Source organism: Canis lupus, chromosome 33 (genome assembly GCF_048164855.1).
Source record: "Canis lupus baileyi chromosome 33, mCanLup2.hap1, whole genome shotgun sequence".
NCBI lineage: Eukaryota > Metazoa > Chordata > Mammalia > Carnivora > Canidae > Canis > Canis lupus.
The window spans coordinates 358,018-379,273 of NC_132870.1; the positions used below are offsets into that span (position 1 = coordinate 358,018).

The window sequence follows — 21,256 nt, forward strand, 5'->3', positions numbered from 1 at the left end:
AGCCAGATAAGCCCCATGTGGGGCTCCATCCTAGGACCTAAGACCATGACCTGAGCTGAAGTCAGACACTCTACTGACAGCCACCCCGGTACCCCTAGAAGTTGTATAGTTTTAGGTTTCCAGGTTTTTTTTAAAAGATTTTATTTATTTATTCATGAGAGAGACAGAGCGAGAAAAAGGCAAAGACACAGGCAGAGGGAGAAGCAGGCTCCATGCAGGGAGCCTGACGTGGGACTTGATCCCAGGACTTCAGGATCACGCCTTGGGCTGAAGGCAGGCGATAAACCGCTGAGCCACCCAGGGATCCCCTGTTTCCAGATTTTTAAAAAAATAACTATTTGAGAGAGAGAAAGAGCACTTGAGTGGGGGAAGGGGCAGAAGGAGAGAGAATCCTCAAGTTGATTCCCCACTGAGCGTGGAGCCCCATACAGGGCTCAATCCCAAGACCTCAAGATCATAACCTGAGCCAAAATCAAGGGTCCGACACCTAACTGACTGAGCCACCCAGGTGGCCCTCCAGATTTTTTTTTTACAATTTTACATACAGTTTGATACTTTTGCTTTAGTGGGCTCATTATTTACATCTAGTTTTACAAGTTCCTTGTTTTCCCACTTTTTATTTTAAAGGTTTTACTTATTTTTTGAGAGAGAGAAAGCAAGAGACAGAGCACAAGGGAGAGTGAGGGGAAGAAGCAGACTCCCAGCTAAGCAGGGAGTCCCATCTGGGACTCAGTCCTAGGACCCTGGGATCATGACTTGAGCTGAAGGCAGGTACTTAACTGACTAAGCCACCCAGGTGCCACTTTTTCCCACTGTTTATTAAATCATAGTATTTTCATAGCAGTACAGTTAATTGTTTGAAGTAGTTGCATAGTATACTACCAAAGAACGTATGATGATTTAGTTTTTCATCTTTTAATGGACAATTTTCAACTTTTTCCCCATTATAAATAATGCCTGAAGGTTTATTTTAAAATTCACCATAAACTTTAATTCCTGCAAACTTATTAGAAGCTTTTATAATAGATGCATTTCATCTTTATAGATTTTGAGACACACTTAAAACTAAAAATTTTTGATATGTAGTTCTGGCTTTTATTTATTTTGTATATTTTTTTATTGGAGTTTGCTTTGCCAACTTAGAGTATAACACCCAGTACTCATCCTGTCAAGTGCCCCCCTCAGTGCCCGTCAACAAGTCACCCCATCGCCCCGCCCACCTCCCCTTCCACCACCCCTTGTTCGTTTCCCAGAGTTAGGTGTCTCTCATGTTCTGTCACCCTCACTCCTTTCTCTCCCTTCCTCACTCCTTTCCCACTCCTTTTCTCTCCTTTCCCCTTTAATCCCTTTCACTATTTTTTATATTCCCCGTATGAATGAAACCATATAATGTTTGTCCTTCTCCAATTGACTTCCTTCACTCAGCATAATACCCTCCAGTCCCATCCACATTGAAGCAAATGGTGGGTATTCGTCATTTCTAATGGCTGAGTAATAATATTCCATTGCATATTATATAGACCACGTCTTCTTTACCCCTTCATCTGTCGAAGGACACCGAAGCTCCTTCCACAGTTTGCCTATTGTGGACATTTCTGCTATAAACATTGGGGTGCAGGTGTCCTGCCGTTTCACTGCATCTGTATCTTTGGGGTAAATCCCCAGCAGTGCAATTGCTGGGTCGTAGGGTAGTTCTATTTTTAACTCTTTGAAGACCCTCCACACAGTTTTCCAGAGTGGCTGCACCAGTTCACATTCCCAGCAACAGTGGAAGAGGGTTCCCCTTTCTCCACATCCTCTCCACATTTGTTGTTTCCCGTCTTGTTAATTTTCACCATTCTTACTGGGGTGAGGTGGTATCTCATTGTGGTTTTGATTTGTATTTCCCTGATGGCAAGTGATGCGGAGCATCTATGCATGTGTTTGTTGGCCATGTGTATGTCTTTGGTGAAATTTCTGTTCATGTCTCTGCTCATTTCATGATTGGATTGTTTCTTTGCTGTTGAGTTTATTAATAAGTTCTTTATAGATCTTGGATACTAGCCCATTATCTGGTATGTCATTTGCAGATATCTTCTCCCATTCTGTAGGTTGTCTTTTAGTTTTGTTGACTGTTTCTTTTGCTGTGCAGAAGCTTTTTATCCTGATTAAGTCCCAGTAGTTCATTTTTGCTTTTGTTTCCCTTGCCTTCATAGATGTATCTTGCAAGAAGTTACTGTGGCCAAGTTCAAAAAGGGTGTTGCCTGGGTTCTCCTCTAGGATTTTGATGGATTCTTGTCTGACATTTAGATCTTTCACCATTTTGAGTTTATCTTTGTGTCTGGTGTAAGAGAATGGTCTAGTTTCCTTCTTCTGCACGTGGCTGTCCAATTTTCCCAGCACCATTTACTGAGGAGACTGTCCTTTTTCCAGGGAATATGCTTTCCTGCTTTGTCGAGTATTAGTTGACCATAGAGTTGAGGGCCCACTTCTGGGTTCTCTGTTCTGTTCCATTGATCTATGTGTCTGTTTTTGTGCCAGTACCACACTGTCTTGATGACCACAGCTTTGTAGTCCAACCTGAAATCTGGCATTGTGATGCCCCCGGCTCTGGTTTTCTTTTTTCAATATTTCCCTGGCTATTCGGGGTCTTTTCTGATTCCACACAAATCTTAAGAGGATTTGTTCCAACTCTCTGAAGGAAGCCATGGTATTTTGATACGGATTGCATTGGATGTGTAAATTGCCCTGGGTAGCATAGACATTTTCACAATACAAATTCTTCCGATCCATGAGCATGGTATATTTTTCCATCTCTTTGTGTCTTCCACAATTTCTTTCAGAAGCGTTCTGTAGTTTTTAGGGTATAGATCCTTTACCTCTTTGGTTAGGTTTATTCCTAGGTATTTTATGCTTTTGGGTGCAATTGTAAATGGGATTGATTCTTTAATTTGTCTTTCTTCAGTCTCATTGTTATTAGTTTAGAAAAATGCCACTGATTTCTGGGCATTGATGATTTTATATCCTGAGTTCTGTTTTTTGTTGTTGTTGTTGTTGTTGTTCAAATACTTAGTAGAAACATTAGGGTGAAGTTTTATTTCTTTAATTAATTATTTTTTAAAAATATTTTATTTATTTATTCATGATAGACACAGAGAGAGAGAGGCAGAGACAGAGGCAGAGGGAGTAGGCTCTATGTAGGGAGCCGGATGTGGGACTCGATCCTCTGACTCCAGGATTACACCCTGAGCTGAAGGCAGGCGCTCAACTACTGACCCAAGCTTTCCTAGGGTGAAGTTTTAATATAAATAATTATTAATTTTAAAAAATTGTTAAATAACTTCCCATCTTCTACAGTACCCTGCTTCCCTCTTGGCTCAAACTGTTGCAAGTGCCGTGTTTAGAAAGCTCTGATTCTACTAGTGATTTCTCTTAATTCTTCAGTTATTTCACTTATTTAACTTCTCTTCAACCACTTCTTTTTCAAGTCTCCATGAAAAATCTGTTTGTAATATTACAAAACCACCTAAACAGTTACTTAGATTTATAAAAGATCAATACCATTACATCCCATTTGTTGATTTTGTTTTTTTGAAATTACTTCGTATAAATTTAGGGGGGTACTTCATGTTTCTTTTTTTTTTTTTTGGATATTCTGTTAATGCTATTTCGTTTTTCCATGACAGATTCAAAAGCTTTGTGATAGAGTATCTTCATCTACTTTACTGGATGATCGAAGAAATGCTGTGCGTGCTCTCAAATCGTTATCTAAGGTCAGTAACACTTTATCGCTTATTAAGTTTGTTAAGTTGGATGTTAGTTACTTTAACAAAATGTTTCTTTTATGCAGAAATACCGCTTGGAAGTGGGTATACAAGCTATGGACCATCTTATCCATGTTTTACAAACAGATCGGTAAGTCTCTTTTTAATGATGTTTCTCCCTAATCTTTCTTGCAATTTTAATTAAATTGTTTTAGAATCACTCAATATTCTAGAAATGATTAACTTATCAAGGTTATTAAGGTTTTTATTTTCAGTTGCTTCAGTAAATACTTATTGGGCACTAGGTGCAAACCCCTGTGCTAATAACTAAGCCTTAAGACAGACATAATCTCAGGGGTTGAGATCTTTCCATTATATAAGAATGGAATGAAGTGACTTCTCATTAACAATTGAAGATTTGGGGTGTGAATTGGGCAATTGGGTATTTTGAAATTCACTTAGATGTACTGTGATATACTGTTCTATAATGTAATATACATATGGTATATGAGTTATCTAGAGTTGCGTTTTGGAGAAATAAACTGGACTAATAGAGTGAAGTGTTAAATCTTAGCATGTCCTAAGGAAAAGGTCACTCATTCTATTTTTATCTCTTCCAGTTTCTCTTTAAGAGATTTTTATCTGCATCTTTTTTTTTTTTAAAGCTGTATTTATTAATTTGAGAGAGAGTACATGCACATGTGCACATGCAGGGGAGAAAGGCAAGAGGAGAGGAAGAGATAGTCTTAAGCAGACTCCATGCTGAATGCAGAGCCCAACCTGGGGCTTGATCTCACGATCCTGGAACCAGGAGTTGGACACAACCAACTGCACCGCCTTAGGCACCCTACGTCTTTGGTTTTAACAGCTATGTATAGATGGCTTTCAAAAATCCTACCTCTAGTTAAATATATATTACAACCTATGACTGTTCAACAGACATTTCTACCATATCAAGATCTCTCACAGACATCTCAAATTCAGAATGTTTAAGAGTTAATTTATCTCTTGTTTTCCTGTTCCTAATTGCCTCCTTCCACCATCTTCTTCAACTGCCTTTTGACTTAAGTCCAACCTAGATGGTAGCACCTTTCCATCTTGTTTGGTACTACCAAAGAAGAGACTATAGGATTTATGCTGAACTCATACCTCCCCCTTAACCCATTATGCTCATCCAAACCAGGCTCAGGATCTCTCATGAGGTTCCAGTCAAGATTTCAGCTAGAATTACAATCATCTGAAGGCTTGATTGGGAAGATCTGATTCCAGGATAGCTCGCTGACTTTGCTGATGGCAGGAAGCTTCACAACCTCAGCATGTTGCTCTCCCTCTAAGGTAGCTTGAGCATCCTTATGATATGGTATCTGGCTTCTCCCAGAGTAAGCAATCCTAGAAAGAGAGCAAAGAGAAAGCCAAGACCTTTTAGGACTTAGTCTCACAAGTCACATACCATTAATTCTATCACATTCATTTTGTTAGAAACAGGTTAATAAATAGAGTACACTTAAAAGGAGGAGAATTAGGTTTCATCTTTTAAAGGGTTGTGTATCAAAGAAGTTTTGGACATAGTTTAAAACCACCACTATCTCCAAACTGTATTCTTTGCCTCTGATCTTTTTGTCCCTACATTCAGTCTGGGCATTATAAGTCTGATGTTATAAACCTTTTTTACTTTTTTTTTTTATATATATATATTACTGGAGTTCAGTTTGCCAACATATACTATAACACCCAGTGCTCAGTCCGTCAAGTGCCCTCCTCAGTGCCCGTCAACAAGTCACCCCATCGCCCCGCCCACCTCCCCTTCCACCACCCCTTGTTCGTTTCCCAGAGTTAGGTGTCTCTCATGTTCTGTCACCCTCACTCCTTTCTCTCCCTTCCTCACTCCTTTCCCACTCCTTTTCTCTCCTTTCCCCTTTAATCCCTTTTACTATTTTTTATATTCCCCGTATGAATGAAACCATATAATGTTTGTCCTTCTCCAATTGACTTCCTTCACTCAGCATAATACCCTCCAGTCCCATCCACATTGAAGCAAATGGTGGGTATTCGTCATTTCTAATGGCTGAGTAATAATATTCCATTGCATATTATATAGACCACGTCTTCTTTACCCCTTCATCTGTCGAAGGACACCGAAGCTCCTTCCACAGTTTGCCTATTGTGGACATTTCTGCTATAAACATTGGGGTGCAGGTGTCCTGCCGTTTCACTGCATCTGTATCTTTGGGGTAAATCCCCAGCAGTGCAATTGCTGGGTCGTAGGGTAGTTCTATTTTTAACTCTTTGAAGACCCTCCACACAGTTTTCCAGAGTGGCTGCACCAGTTCACATTCCCAGCAACAGTGGAAGAGGGTTCCCCTTTCTCCACATCCTCTCCACATTTGTTGTTTCCCGTCTTGTTAATTTTCACCATTCTTACTGGGGTGAGGTGGTATCTCATTGTGGTTTTGATTTGTATTTCCCTGATGGCAAGTGATGCGGAGCATCTATGCATGTGTTTGTTGGCCATGTGTATGTCTTTGGTGAAATTTCTGTTCATGTCTCTGCTCATTTCATGATTGGATTGTTTCTTTGCTGTTGAGTTTATTAATAAGTTCTTTATAGATCTTGGATACTAGCCCATTATCTGGTATGTCATTTGCAGATATCTTCTCCCATTCTGTAGGTTGTCTTTTAGTTTTGTTGACTGTTTCTTTTGCTGTGCAGAAGCTTTTTATCCTGATTAAGTCCCAGTAGTTCATTTTTGCTTTTGTTTCCCTTGCCTTCATAGATGTATCTTGCAAGAAGTTACTGTGGCCAAGTTCAAAAAGGGTGTTGCCTGGGTTCTCCTCTAGGATTTTGATGGATTCTTGTCTGACATTTAGATCTTTCACCATTTTGAGTTTATCTTTGTGTCTGGTGTAAGAGAATGGTCTAGTTTCCTTCTTCTGCACGTGGCTGTCCAATTTTCCCAGCACCATTTACTGAGGAGACTGTCCTTTTTCCAGGGAATATGCTTTCCTGCTTTGTCGAGTATTAGTTGACCATAGAGTTGAGGGCCCACTTCTGGGTTCTCTGTTCTGTTCCATTGATCTATGTGTCTGTTTTTGTGCCAGTACCACACTGTCTTGATGACCACAGCTTTGTAGTCCAACCTGAAATCTGGCATTGTGATGCCCCCGGCTCTGGTTTTCTTTTTTCAATATTTCCCTGGCTATTCGGGGTCTTTTCTGATTCCACACAAATCTTAAGAGGATTTGTTCCAACTCTCTGAAGGAAGCCATGGTATTTTGATACGGATTGCATTGGATGTGTAAATTGCCCTGGGTAGCATAGACATTTTCACAATACAAATTCTTCCGATCCATGAGCATGGTATATTTTTCCATCTCTTTGTGTCTTCCACAATTTCTTTCAGAAGCGTTCTGTAGTTTTTAGGGTATAGATCCTTTACCTCTTTGGTTAGGTTTATTCCTAGGTATTTTATGCTTTTGGGTGCAATTGTAAATGGGATTGATTCTTTAATTTGTCTTTCTTCAGTCTCATTGTTATTAGTTTAGAAAAATGCCACTGATTTCTGGGCATTGATGATTTTATATCCTGAGTTCTGTTTTTTGTTGTTGTTGTTGTTGTTGTTCAAATACTTAGTAGAAACATTAGGGTGAAGTTTTATTTCTTTAATTAATTATTTTTTAAAAATATTTTATTTATTTATTCATGATAGACACAGAGAGAGAGAGGCAGAGACAGAGGCAGAGGGAGTAGGCTCTATGTAGGGAGCCGGATGTGGGACTCGATCCTCTGACTCCAGGATTACACCCTGAGCTGAAGGCAGGCGCTCAACTACTGACCCAGGCTTTCCTAGGGTGAAGTTTTAATATAAATAATTATTAATTTTAAAAAATTGTTAAATAACTTCCCATCTTCTACAGTACCCTGCTTCCCTCTTGGCTCAAACTGTTGCAAGTGCCGTGTTTAGAAAGCTCTGATTCTACTAGTGATTTCTCTTAATTCTTCAGTTTATATGACTTATCTCTTTAAATCTCAGGTCGATATCATAGGTGTTCAGGATGGTTTGAAAGTTTTCTAGGTAAGTTGGTGGGGCTGGTGAGCTAAGGACCCCACTCCTCCACCAGCTTGCCCTGACTTCCCTTTTTTTTAACTTAATGCCTTTTACCAGCTCAGTGAAATGTGAGGTCTAACGTTTTTTGTTTTTTTTAAGGTTTCATTGATTTATTCATGAGAAACACAGATAGGCAGAGGCATAGGCAGAGGGAGAAGCAGGCTCCCTCCAGAGAGCTTTATGCAGGACTCAGTCCAAAAACCCTGGGATCATGACCTGAGCCAAAGTCAGATGCTCAACCACTGAGCCACCGAGGTGCCCCAGGTCTTTAAACAAAGCAAAGCAGATAAGCTTTTTAAAAGTGTTAGTATTGCTTGTTTAACCTCAGAGCCTCTTTTTTCAGTTATATTTCTCTAATACCCAGCTGTTCGTTCATACAAGTTAGGAACTTTCCTCTTTTCAGACAGTACAACCCACATTGGCTATGTTTTCAAAGCCAAATAATTCTAATACATTTGAATAAATGCTTTGGATGTGTTAGGACTGTTTTATTAACATCGTATTGATTAACTGTGGTAAGCAGAATAATAGCCCCCCAAGGATGTTTACATCTCAATTACCACAAACTGTGAATCTTACCTTGGAGGGCAAAAGGGACTTTGCAGGTGTGATTAAGGACTTTGAGATGGAGAGATTATCCTGGGTTATTCCGGTGGGTCCAGTGTTAATCCCAAAGTTTCTTAGAAGTGGAACAGGAATGCAAAAGAGGAGGTCAGAATGAGGTGATATGAGAAGATCTCCACCTGTCATTGCTGGCTTTGAAGATGGAGGAATGGGACCACTAGAGACTGCAAAAGGCACAGAAACAGATTTTCCCCTAGATCCTATAGAAAAGAAGGCAGCTCTGCTGAGACCTTGATTATTGTCTAGGGAGACTCATTTCAGACCTCTGGCTTGCAGAACTTTAAGATAATATATTTGTATTGTTTGAGCCATTAAGTTTATGGTAATTTGTTATAGCATCATTTGAAAACAATTATAGTAAACTAAAGTTTGTTATCTGCTTTAAATAATATTCCAAGTTAGAGAAAATGGATCTTAAGATGAAAAAAACTTGTGTAATGATTATACATACATATAATTTATATTTTTTTCTTTTTTATTCCATGTATACATTTGGTCATTGGGACTTAGAAAGTTAGTAATGAAATGACTAACATCTCAGTATGGAAAATAGAATACTCCCTGTAATGTAAGGTGACCTTTATTGTCGTTTTAAGTGCACAGCTAAAAAATGTGTAGATATTATTCTTGATATAGAGGTAAAGAAATTGATTTTTAAAAACATTCACTGCACATTTACTTAGTGTCAGGCACCATGCTTAGAAGTAAGGTGTACCATTAACTGGTGAATGTGCAAACTCATAATTGTATCATGTTAAGGGCTACTTGGTGTTTTATTGTGCCTCTTGGACAACAAAGCTGAGCTTCTATGAGTTGCATTCCCTTCTTGTATTTCATTCCCTTTCTTGTGCTAAATTAAATTACCTTTCAATTTGCCTGATACTTTATTGCTGTTTCCAAAGTGTTCTGAGTTCTTTTCTTTTTTAACTTCCTGAAATGCAAAGGTCTGTGCTCCACACCCATCTCTTTCCAAGTCTCCTCTTCATTACTGTGTTTTTGTTTGTTTGTTTGTTTTGTTATTGTTTTAAGTAACCTGGGGCTCTAACTCCTGACCCTGGAGACCAAGAGTTGTATCCTCAACGGACTGGACCAGCCTGGCACCCCTCTTCATTACTGTTTTACACTTCTTCTCCTGGCTTTTCCAACTAACACTCTTAGAATTCTTCCACTGAATCCTCTTCATCCTTGGCTGCATCATATAGAGTATGTTCCCTTTCTTGACATGGCTTGAAACACTCCCTCTGTCCATGAATCTGCTTCTCTTATAGTCATGCTGGGGAGAGACTGTTCATTCTCATAAATCCTACACTCAGAGCCTGAAAGTTGTCTAATGTCTTAGTTTCTGAACCATGACACCTAGATAGTAATTTTAAAAATTGAGATATAGGGTAGCCCGGGTGGCTCAGCGGTTTGGCGCCGCCTTCAGCCCAGGGTGTGGTCCTGAAGACCTGGGATCAAGTATTGGGCTCCCTGCATGGAGGCTGCTTCTCCCTCTGCCTGTGTCTCTGCCTCTCTCTCTCTGTCTCTCTCATGAATAAATAAAGAAAATATTTTAAAATAATAACTAAAATAAATTGAGATATAATTTGTATACCATAAAGTTCAGGCTTTAAAAGTATACATTTCAGTGGATTTAGTAATTCTCAGAGTTGTGAAACCATCACAACCATCTAAATCCAGAACATTTTTTTTCTTTTTTTTTTCCTAAGATTTTATTTTTAAGCAATCTCTACACTCAACATGGGGCTTGAACTCAACAACATAGCTAGCCAGGTGCCCCAAAATCCAGAACATTTTCATCACATCAAAAGAAATCCTGTATCCATTAGCCATCATTTCCTGTACCCTCCTCCCTCCAATGCCTGGTAACCCCTAATCTACTTTCTGTGTCTATAGATTTTTAGGGCTTTCTGTCTTGTCTTGTCTTGTCTTGTTTTCTTTCTTTCTTTCTTTCTTTCTTTCTTTCTTTCTTTCTTTCTTTCTTTCTTTTCTTTCTTGGTTTTATTTATTTATTCATGAGAGAGAGAGAGAGTCAGGGACATAGGCAGAGAGAGAAAGAGAGAAAGAGGCTCCCCATAAGGAGCCCAGTGTGAGACTTGATCCTGGACGCCGGGATCATGCCCAGAGCCAAAGGCAGACGCTCAACCTCTGAGCAACCCAGCCATCCCTTAGTGGTTTCTTTGAGACAGGAGGGGCAGAGGGAGAGAGAAGAGAAGGAATCTTAAGCAAGCTCTACACCCAGGACGAGCCCAACTTGGAGCTTGATCTCCCTGATTTCATGACTTGAGCCGAAATCAGGAGTTGGTCTCTTAACCACTTGAACCACCCAGGTATCCCTGTGCCTGTAGGTTTGACCATTTGGGACATTGTGTATACACGGAATCATGTAATATGTGGCTTTTGTGTCTGGCTTCTTTCACTTAGTACATTATTTCAAGGTTCATCCATGTTGTAACATGTATTAGTATTTTATCCCTTTTTATGGCTCAATAGTCCATTGTAATCATGTACCTCATTTTGTTTACCCATCTGTCAGTTGATGAACATTGGGGCTATTTTCATTTATTGGCTATTATGAACAGTGCTGCTATGAATTTTCATGTACTAGTTTTTATGTGAATGTGTGTTTTATATATAAGAATGCAACTGTCAAGTCATGCAGTAACTCCATGTTTAACTTTTTTTTTTTTTTTTAAGATTTTTAAGATGTAGGGATCCCTGGGTGGCTTAGTGGTTTAGTGCCTGCCTTTGGCCCAGGAAGTGATCCCGGGGTCCCAGATCGAGTCCCGCATCAGGCTCCCTGCATGAAGCCTGCTTCTTCCTCTGTTTGTGTCTCTGCCTCTCTGTCTGTGCCTCTCATGAATAAATAAATGAAATCTTAAAAAAAAAAGAGAGATTTTTAAAATTTCTTTATGAGAGACACAGACAGGCAGAGACATAGGCAGAGGGAGAAGCAGGTTCCCTGTGGGGAGTCTGATGCAGGACTCAATCTCAGGACCCCAGGATCACCTGAGCCAAAGGCAGATGCTCAAGTACTGAGCCACCGAGGCATCCCTCCATGTTTGACTTTTTGAGGAATTGCCAAACTTCCATAGGCTTGCATCATTTATGTTCCCACCAGCAGTGTTTTTGAAAGCCCAGTTTCTCCTCACCAACATTTGTTACTGTCTTTTTTTTTTTTCCTTCCTTTAACAGCCACCTAATGACTGCAACTTGGTGTCTCATTTGGTTTTGATTTGTGTTTACATAATGACTAATTATTTTGAGCACTTCTTCATGTGTTTTTGACCATTTGTATCCTTTTTTTTTTGGAGAAATGTATGTTCAATCCTTTGCCTGTTTTTTTCTTTTTCATATTTTTTATTTACTCATTTGAGAGAGAGAGAGCGAGTAAGGCATCTTACTTAGAGGGAGAGGGAGAAGTAGGCTCCTCCCTGAACTGGGAGCCCGACACAGGGCTCAGTTCCAGGACCCAGGATGATGACCTGAGCAGAAGGAAGATACTTAATTGACTGAGCCACCCAGGTGCCCCTTTGCTTATTTCTAATTGGGGTACCTGTCTTTTTATTTTTCCTGATCTTAGGTGGAAAGAGTACAGATTTTCACCATTGCATCTAATGTTCTGGGATTTTCATAGATTCTCTTTACCATTTTGAGTTCCATTTCCTAGTTCCTTAATATTCTCTTAAAAGTTGCTTCTCAAAATTTCTCAAAAACAAAATAAATAATAATCTTTATAAGTAGTAATTTTTACAGGTGCCTGGGTGGCCCAGTCAGTTAAGCATCTGCCTTCTGCTCAGGCCATGATCCCTGGGATCGAGCCCCATGGTGGGCTCCCTCCTCAGCAGAGTCTGCTTCCCCCTTTCTCCCTGCTTGTGTGTGCACTTGTGCGCTCTCTCTCTCTCTGTCAAATAAATAAAATCTTTTTAAAAATTAATTTTTAAGACCTACTTTATTTGAGATTTACATCTTCTGATTGTGATCCACTTTGTCCATCATCTTTCATTTATCACTCCTAATCATTTCTTCGTATTCACTGAATCTTTGTGACCTGTGTCTCGCTCCTGCTCTCTACTCTAAATGCCATCATCATCCATCATGCTTTCAAAATTTGTTTCAACAACTACAGTCTCATATTCCTTGGTTTTATAAATAGTATATTTACCATTAAGCTTTTGTTTTGATTGTGTGTTTGTTTGTTTGTTTTTAGAAAATAAAGTGTAGGGCAGGGAAACAAGTTCTAGTAGTCCAACTAGGGATAACACTTAAATATAAATATCACAAAACACATATATAAACATAAACACATACCCATAGAATTACTTGGATTATACTAATTTTGCTGATTTTAAAGTAGAATTTACCTTACAAGTTTATTTATAAGTTGTTTTTAAAATACATATATAGACCACACAGGAATGTATATGTATTTTTGTTTTTTTTGTTTTTTTTTGTTTTTTTTGTTTTTTTTTTTTGTATATGTATTTTTGGCTAAATGGAATCATTCTGTACATTAAATTTTATTAAAAAAATTTTATATTTAATTTTTTTCTACTGGCATTATATGAAGGGTGTTTTAATAACCATGTCATTAAACATTCTTTAAAATACTGTATTTCGGGATCCCTGGGTGGTGCAGCGGTTTAGCGCCTGCCTTTGGCCCAGGGCACGATCCTGGAGAACCGGGATCGAATCCCACGTCGGGCTCCCGGTGCATGGAGCCTGCTTCTCCCTCTGCCTATGTCTCTGCCTCTCTCTCTCTCACTGTGTGGCTATCATAAATAAATAAAATAAAATAAAAATTAAAAAAATAAAATAAAATAAATAAAATACTGTATTTCATTGCTGCTATACTTTTTTTTTTTCTATTACACATTTAGGTTACCTCTAATCTTCCACTACTATAAGTAACCTTTATATATTCTTTAAGTTTGCACTCTGATATTTTCTTAGCATAGATTTTAGATTAATGTGTTATACAGTCTTGCTAAATAACTATCTAAAAATGGTCATAAAGTTTGCACTCTAACTTTAGCAGTTTATAAGTGTAATAATTTCTTTTTTATAGTTCGGATTCTGAAATAATAGGTTATGCCTTGGATACACTATACAATATAATATCTAATGATGAAGAAGAAGAAGTAGGTAAGTTTGTTATGTTTTTTTTTCTTTTATTGTGTTTTTCTGTGCTTAAAATAGCATATGCTATATGTCCTGGAATTGTACTAATTTTGCAGGTTTTAAAGGTAAATTTATTCTATAAGTTTATTTATAAGGGTTTTTTCTTTTTTAACCAATAAAGGAGAGACATAGGCTTAGTCCTAGAAAAGTATTTAAAATGATTGCTTTGAATGTTGTTTGGAGATGGACTCAGAGTCTTTTTTATAAAATATCTTCTTTCTTTCAAGAGTCAGATGCTTACAGAGTACCTAGGTAGCTCAGTTGGTTAAGCATCCAACTCTTATTCTCAGCTCAGGTCTTGATCTCAGGTGTCAGGAGTTCAAGATCTGCATGAAAAAAAAAAAGCACTTAACCAACTGAACCACACAGGCATACCTTTTTTATAATGTATGTGTGTGTGTATATATATACACATATATATAAATGTATATATAGATAGATTTTTTATTTATTTTATTAGAGAGAGCGCGATAAGAGTACGAGCAGACAGAGGGCAGAGAGAGGGAGAAGCAGACTCCCTACTGAGCAAGGAGCCCCAATATGGAGCTCGATTCCAGGACTCTGGCATCATGACCTGAGCCAAAGGCATTTTCTTAACCAACTGAGCCACCCAGGCATCCCTATAAAATATTTTGCCCACTTTTTGTGTTTGGTTTTAGTTAGACCGGATGAATATTAGTAATTTTGGATTGAATAAATCATTTTTGGCTATTAAAAAAACAAACTTTTATGTTATTATCTGGTGAGCAATATGAAATTAGAGGGATTTTCCCTCATAAATACTTAAACTTTTAACATAAACTTTTGTTAATTTATAAAGAGCAACAACTTATTAAATTAGAAAGTTTTTTTATATTAGTCTGGTGTGAAATAATACTAATCAGTTCAAAATTCACACACTTTGGTACATCTTTCTTTTCCTATTTTTGTTTCAAATTACTTACATTTTAAAAATAAACTAGTCTGTCATTTTACTTTATTGTCAGTATGCGAAATACTTAACTAGAAGTCTACATACATTTCTTTCTATATATTGTAAAAAAGCATGTTCATTGAGTAACATTTGACAGGGCTGTTGAAGAATGAATTCTTCACATCAGATTGGCTGTTGAAGGGGTATAGTGGGTGTTTCATTATTCTAGACAACCAGAAAGATGGGCATATTTGTGTATTTCAGAAGTCTAATTTAGATTATAGTTATAAGACCTCTTAATTCTAAGTAGGCAAATTATAAAGTAATGTAGATAATTATAAGTTTATACATATATTATTATGATAAAAAAGCAGAAATAACTTCACTGAATATCAGTAATAGGAACATTTGAAACTGGGTCATGTCAAATGGTCACAATTTTTTGGACTTAAATATCTTTTCTTAAATATTTATTTTTCTGTGATATCTAATTTACAACTTCATAAATTTCTCAGGGGTGAAAAAACTTTCTTTTTTTTTTTTTAAGGTTTTATTTATTTGAGAGAGAGAGCATGAGTGGGGAGGATGGGTGGAGGGAGAGGGAGAAGCAGACTTCCCGCTAAACAGGAAGCCCAACATGGGGCTCTATCCCAGAGACCTGAGCAGAATGCAGACACTTAACTGAGCCACTCAGGCACCCTGAAAAAATCTTTAGTAAACATGATTTGATACCCATGGAATAAGAAGCTGTCAGTCAAGGATGATATTTGAATGCAATATACACAAGAACACACTTTGAAGAAAAAGATACTTATCTTCCTAGTTATTTCTTAGATGAGAAAATTAGGTGCAACACACCTGTTAGAACACATTAAAATAAAAGACATTTTCTTTCTTTTTTTTTTTTTTTTTTTTTTTTTTTTAGTTTCAGATTAGAATTTAGCTCTTTTTCTAGTCTGTAGCAGATAATTTTTGTGTTTTAAAAAGTTGTGTAGCAGCAGTATTTTTAATTAGGTGGTTTTTCCTCATTATAAATTTATAACTTAATCGTATTTAGAGTCCAATTTTTTGTTTGTCTCTGTGTTTGGGCTCTTTATTTTTAATTCAGCATCCAAAAATGATTATTTGGACAAAACAAGATAAACAGTTCTTTGGGGAAAAAGTGGTAGAATCACTTTTTCTGGGGAAGATTAAAATAGGAACTTAAACTATGTTCTGAAAATGTGCTTATCCTGAAAGTTCCAATTTAAAAAAATCTAGATATTGAGAAATATGCCCTTCCATTCCATTATTGATACTTTTTCTCTACTATTTCATCAATTCTTTGCTGACATAATGAACTCCCTTTTACAGTTCTTCACCTTGAGGATATTTACAGTCCTTTATTTAATAATAAATCTGTCTCACAATCCTGAATATATAGTATATGCTAGATTTCTTTCAGGCTGTATCAGATATTTGAATAAAATGGTTGAGTCTCTTCTTCAAGAGATTTTATTGCTTATTTGACATTTTTAAGCTCTTATTTATTTTATTGTAAATATTCAACATAGAAACTGTTTTCTTCATTGTCCACTTTTTATTTATTTTTATCTACCTTTTCAGATGATGTGGAAGGTAAAAGATTGCATTTACATATGCTTGATGCTTTTAGGCATAATTCCTGGTAATATAAAAGGCACTGTCAAGTGATTATTTTTTCTGGTTGGTAAAAAAAGAGATTTGTTTCACTATATAAGAATTCCCTAATTAAAGGGAAATGTTTGATAATCTGATAACTGCTATTAATTTTTTCTGTAGCTACTAAATTTATTTATTGTCTAGAACACAGAAAATAGTGCATCTTTAAACAACAGTAAAGCCTTTTCTCTGGCAGGATAGCTTATTCAAATTACTTGTTTGTATACTTCTTGGAGAAAATTTTTAAGAATTTTTATTTAAAAATAAAAATGTTTGAAAAAAAATAAAAATGTTTGAATATGTATACATACATATGTATATATATAAATTTTACATGTATTCAACAAGAACTGAAAAGGTATTCCAGGTTAGAAAACACTTATATATTGATATTGTCCCTTTAAAATAATGCATGCACAGTGTTTGGTTAGTGACATTTTTTATATTAACTCGTAGAACTCACCAATATTGTTTTTCCTTTTTCTGGTAGTCTGTTTCAAGTTCCATTTATATTTAATATTAATATTTCTTTTCCTCATAATTAAAGTAATGACATTTTATTTTATTTTGTTTTGCCATTTTTCCTGAGAACCTTAACTTTTTAAAAATGAGGAAGGGAATATCCTTATCTAAATAAAATAGGTTTAAAATAGTATATAACAAAGTTAACTGTACTTAACAAAAAACTAACTTATTAAAGTGTTATTATAACATGTATAGCCTTATATATAGCTATATAAAGTATATAGCCTTACCTTTGTGACATTTGTTTTTTGTTTTGTTTTTTAAAGATATTTATTTTATTTATTTGAGAGAGAGAGAGCAAGAAGGAGAAAGTGTGAGCCAGCATGAGTGGAGGAGGTGTAAAGGGAGAAGCAGACTCCCCGCCACGCAGGGAGCCAGATGTGGGAGTTGATCCTGGGACTCCAGGATCATGACCTAAGCCAAAGGCAGATGCTTAACTGATTGAGCCACTCAGGAGCCCTCTTTGAGACGTTAGAACCCCTTGTTTGAAAGCAGAAAATACCAAAGTTTTATGCCTTTACTCTTGTGAAAATAAACTGATTTCCTTACTAGATAATAGATTTTAGTCGTAGTTGTTTCCATTGTTGTTTCATCATTTTTGGACAGAGCTTTAAAATCTACAGTGCTTTTGTGTCCATTATCTTATTTGAGCCTCAAAGTAGCCTGTGAGGTAGGTGGTATTTTTCTCTTTTCTAAAGGTGAGAAAAATTAATTTAAGATGAAAAAATAGAAGCCCAGAGATCATGTAATGTATATAATATCATCTAGTAAGTAGGATAACAGTAAATTTTTTTTAAGATTTATTTATTTTAGAGAAAGAGAACATGAGCAGGAGGGTCAAGGGAGAGGGAGACAGAATCTCAAGCTGACTCTGTGCTGAGTGCAGAGCCTGACTTGGGGCTTGATCTCAGGACCCTGAGGTCGCAACCTGAGCTGAAACCCAGGAGTTGAATGCTTAACCAATGGTGCCACCCAGTGCTCCAACAATTTTTTTATTATGCTTTTTTTTTTTAAGTACCCCATAGATTTGTTTTCCTTTTGTTTTGTTTCAAATTTTTATTTAAATTCTAGTTTGTTAAATAGATTTCTGATTTAATAAATAATGACCATTTTTCTGACTAGATTATCTTTAGTAAGTCTTATAATTTACATAACTAGTTTATGGAAGATTTAGACAAACATTAAAAATACAATGTGCTTGTTTAATTGAGCACAGTGTCAAAGATTACTTGATACTCCTTCACCATGAGTTAGGACTACTTTTACTAGAATATCTCTTTCTATAAAGCAGTGTTGTCTTCTGTAATATGGTTATGAACTTGATATGGAGTAGAATTCCAAAACAGGGTCAAGAAATGTTTTTTTGGTTTTTCCTCTCTTTTTTTTTTTCCTTTGAGAAAGAGAAAGAGAGCATGTGAAAGTGCATTTTTCAAGTGGAGAAGTGGAAGGAGAGGCAAAGGGGAAGAGAGAATCTTAAGTAGGCTCCAGGCCCAGCACAGAGCCCTACTGAGATTATTACCTGAGGCAAAATCAAGAGTTGATCTCTTAACCGACTGAGACTGAGCCATGCAGGCATTCCCCCCAGAAATGTTTTAAAATATTATTTATATTTCTGGAGAAATTAAAACTGTAAATAAACATTTGAAGAATAAAAATATATATACATATTTTGTTTAAAGCCAGTCATATAAATAGGACTAAAATATTTCCAGAGGTATACAATAAGGACTTGTAAGAAAGCAATCTTTAATTTGATAGAACTATCTTAGATTTATGTTCACTATAGTAACAAAGTACCATTTAGTTGGAGCAGTACCATTTAGATTCTTGGAACAGGATTATATTTTACTAGTTCAGTTCAAAACATTGATCTTAATTATATACTGTTAAGCCGCAGTATTTTAAGGAGTTTACAGAAAAAAAATCAAATGTGTTAACTCTTATTCTTGCCAAGTTTTTAGCTTGTGCTCAATGCAGATATTGAATTAAACAGTTTCTTGGGTTAAACTTGCATTTCGTAAGGTGTAGCATAAAAGTCTCAGAGTCCTCTGTATTAAAAGGGCCCATAGTTAAATAAACTTTACATACTGTATTCCTCTCTGAAGCATCACAAAATTTACATTAGTATATTAAGTGCTGAGAATTCTGCAGTAAAGAAACCTATTCAACTTTGTTTAATACAAATACATTTGTGCAAAGGCAGTTGTTTTCATCAAATACTTGATAACATGCCACACTGTCCTGCATTTTGAGAAATAACTAACCGAGGCTTAAACCCCTAGCTTAGTTATTTGCATTTATCCACATAAAAACTTTTCACCATTTTAAAAAACATTTCATAGGAAGAATTCATTAAGTCCATATGTTTTTTTCCCTTCCATTTTAGATTAGTTTTAATAATATTCTCCCAAATTCAATGATTTTTATTTTGAGCTTTTCTCTAGAGATCAACAATCTTTTGGCCATAGGGCATTGTCTGTCTTACAAGCAAGGTTGTGTGACCCACTTAATATTTGAGATAATTTAAATAAGTTGCCAGTATTACAAATTGGGAGCTTTCTTTTTTATTTTTTTATAAATTTATTTTTTATTGGTGTTCAATTTGCCAACATATAGAATAAATACCCAGTGCTCATCCATCAAGTGCCCCCCCAGTGCCTGTCACCCAGTCACCCCAACCACCCCCCCCCCACCTCCCCTTCCACCACCCCTCGTTTCCCAGAGTTAGGAGTCTCTCATGTTCTGTCTCCCTTTCTGATATTTCCCACTCATTTTTTCTCCTTTCCCTTTTATTCCCTTTCACTATTATTTATATTCCCCAAATGAATGAGACCATATAATGTTTGTCCTTCTCCGATTGACTTATTTCACTCAGCATAATACCCTCCAGTTCCATCCACATCGAAGCAAATGGTGGGTATTTGTCGTTTCTTTTTTTTTCTTTTTTTTCTTTTTTTTTTTTGTATTTGTCGTTTCTAATGGCTGAGTAATATTCCATTGTATACATAAACCACATCTTCTTTATCCATTCATCTTTCGATGGACACCGAGGCTCCTTCCATAGTTTGGCTATTGTGGACATTGTTGCTATAGACATCGGAGTGCAGGTGTCCCAGCATTTCATTTCATTGCATCTGTATCTTTGGGGTAAATCAGATTGGGAGCTTTCACTCACATGAGATTTTGGGAGGGGGGGGGGGGTGTTTTTTTTTTTTTTTTTTTTTAAGATTTTATTCATTTATTTGACAGCACAAGCAGGGGATGGGGCAGGCAGAGAGAAAGAAAGAGAGAAGTAGGGGAAAATGCGGGGCTGATTCCCAGAGCCCTGGGATCATGGCCTGAGCCGAAGGCAGACACTTAACCAAATGAGCTACCTAAGCACCCCTCACATGAGATTTTGGATTTTTAGATTTCTATTTTTTAAAATTCTGAAAACTGATGACAGCTGGGCCTGCATTCCCACTTGGCAGTCAATTGCTGCTTCCTATAGGCAGGGCATATACTCTCCAGCCTTCCTGTTGTCTTATAGCAGCCTGCTTCACTCACATATATTACTGTCTTCCCCTATAGTTGAGTTTTTATTCTCCACCATATATACAACACCGAAATAAAAACCAGATTTGGATTTCTTCTCCCTCACAACAGCTTTTTTTTTTCTTTTAAGATTTCATTTTATTTATTTATTAGAGAGAATGCAGGTGAGAGTGCAAGGGAGGTGGGCAGGGAGGGGAAAGAGAGAGGCAGAGAATTCTAAGCCCAAGGCTGGGCTCTCTACCCCACAACCCAAAATCGGGACCTGAGCCAAAACCAAGAGTTGGATGCCTACCTGACTGGGCCACCCAGGTGCCCCGTAACAGCATTTTTTAAGTATAATTGAAATATAATGACTGCACATAAGTTACAATATGATGAGTTTTGACATATGTATAAACCCATGAAACTGTCATCACCACCACCAAAATAATGAACATATCCAGAAATTCCCTTGTGCTTGTTTGTAATCAATCCCTCTTCATAGGCCTCATTTAGTCACATATCTGCTTTTATTGCTGTGGATTACTTGGCATTTTTCTAGAATTTTTTATAAATGAGACCATACAGTATATACTTTCTTCTTTGTTTGTTTTTTGGGTTTTTTTTTTTGTCTGACTTCTTTCCTATAACATAATTATTTTTATTTTCATCCATGTTTATATCAATAGTTAAATTTTTAAAAATTGTTGAGGGACACCTGGGTGGCCCAGCGGTTGAGCATTTGGCTCAGGGCATGATCCTGGAGTTCCGAGATCGAGTCCCACATCAGGCTTCCTGCATGGAGCCTGCTTCTCCCTCTGCCTGTGTCTCTGCCTCTCTCTCTCTCTCTGCGTCTTTCATAAATAAATAAAATCTTTTAAAAATAAATAAATAATTGTTGAGTATGATTCTGTTGTATGAATATACAGCAGTTTGTTAGTTCATTCCCCTGTTGTTGGTTATTTGGGGTTG

General features: G+C 36.8%; 1 protein-coding gene and 1 long non-coding RNA gene across 11 annotated transcripts in view; one reads left to right on the top strand and one right to left on the bottom strand.

The window, feature by feature from the left end:
- The window catches only part of USO1 (USO1 vesicle transport factor), an 89,020-nt gene that overhangs the window by 17,846 nt on the left and 49,918 nt on the right, over positions 1–21,256 (top strand). For 4 of the 6 annotated variants that reach the window (XM_072810619.1, XM_072810620.1, XM_072810623.1 and 1 more), the window contains 3 exons: positions 3,666–3,752; positions 3,830–3,894; positions 13,541–13,617. In XM_072810619.1, the coding sequence (XP_072666720.1) occupies positions 3,666–3,752; positions 3,830–3,894; positions 13,541–13,617 (229 nt within the window). Of the gene's footprint in view, positions 1–3,665; positions 3,753–3,829; positions 3,895–13,540; positions 13,618–21,256 lie in introns of those variants that run through there. The other 2 variants (XM_072810624.1, XM_072810622.1) reach the window with 2 other exon arrangements.
- LOC140623891 (uncharacterized) overlaps positions 1–21,256 on the bottom strand; it is a 58,350-nt gene that overhangs the window by 16,190 nt on the left and 20,904 nt on the right. For 3 of the 5 annotated variants that reach the window (XR_012023425.1, XR_012023424.1, XR_012023423.1), the window contains exon 3: positions 4,893–5,132. This is a non-coding gene — a long non-coding RNA (uncharacterized lncRNA). Of the gene's footprint in view, positions 1–3,609; positions 5,133–21,256 lie in introns of those variants that run through there. The other 2 variants (XR_012023422.1, XR_012023421.1) reach the window with 1 other exon arrangement.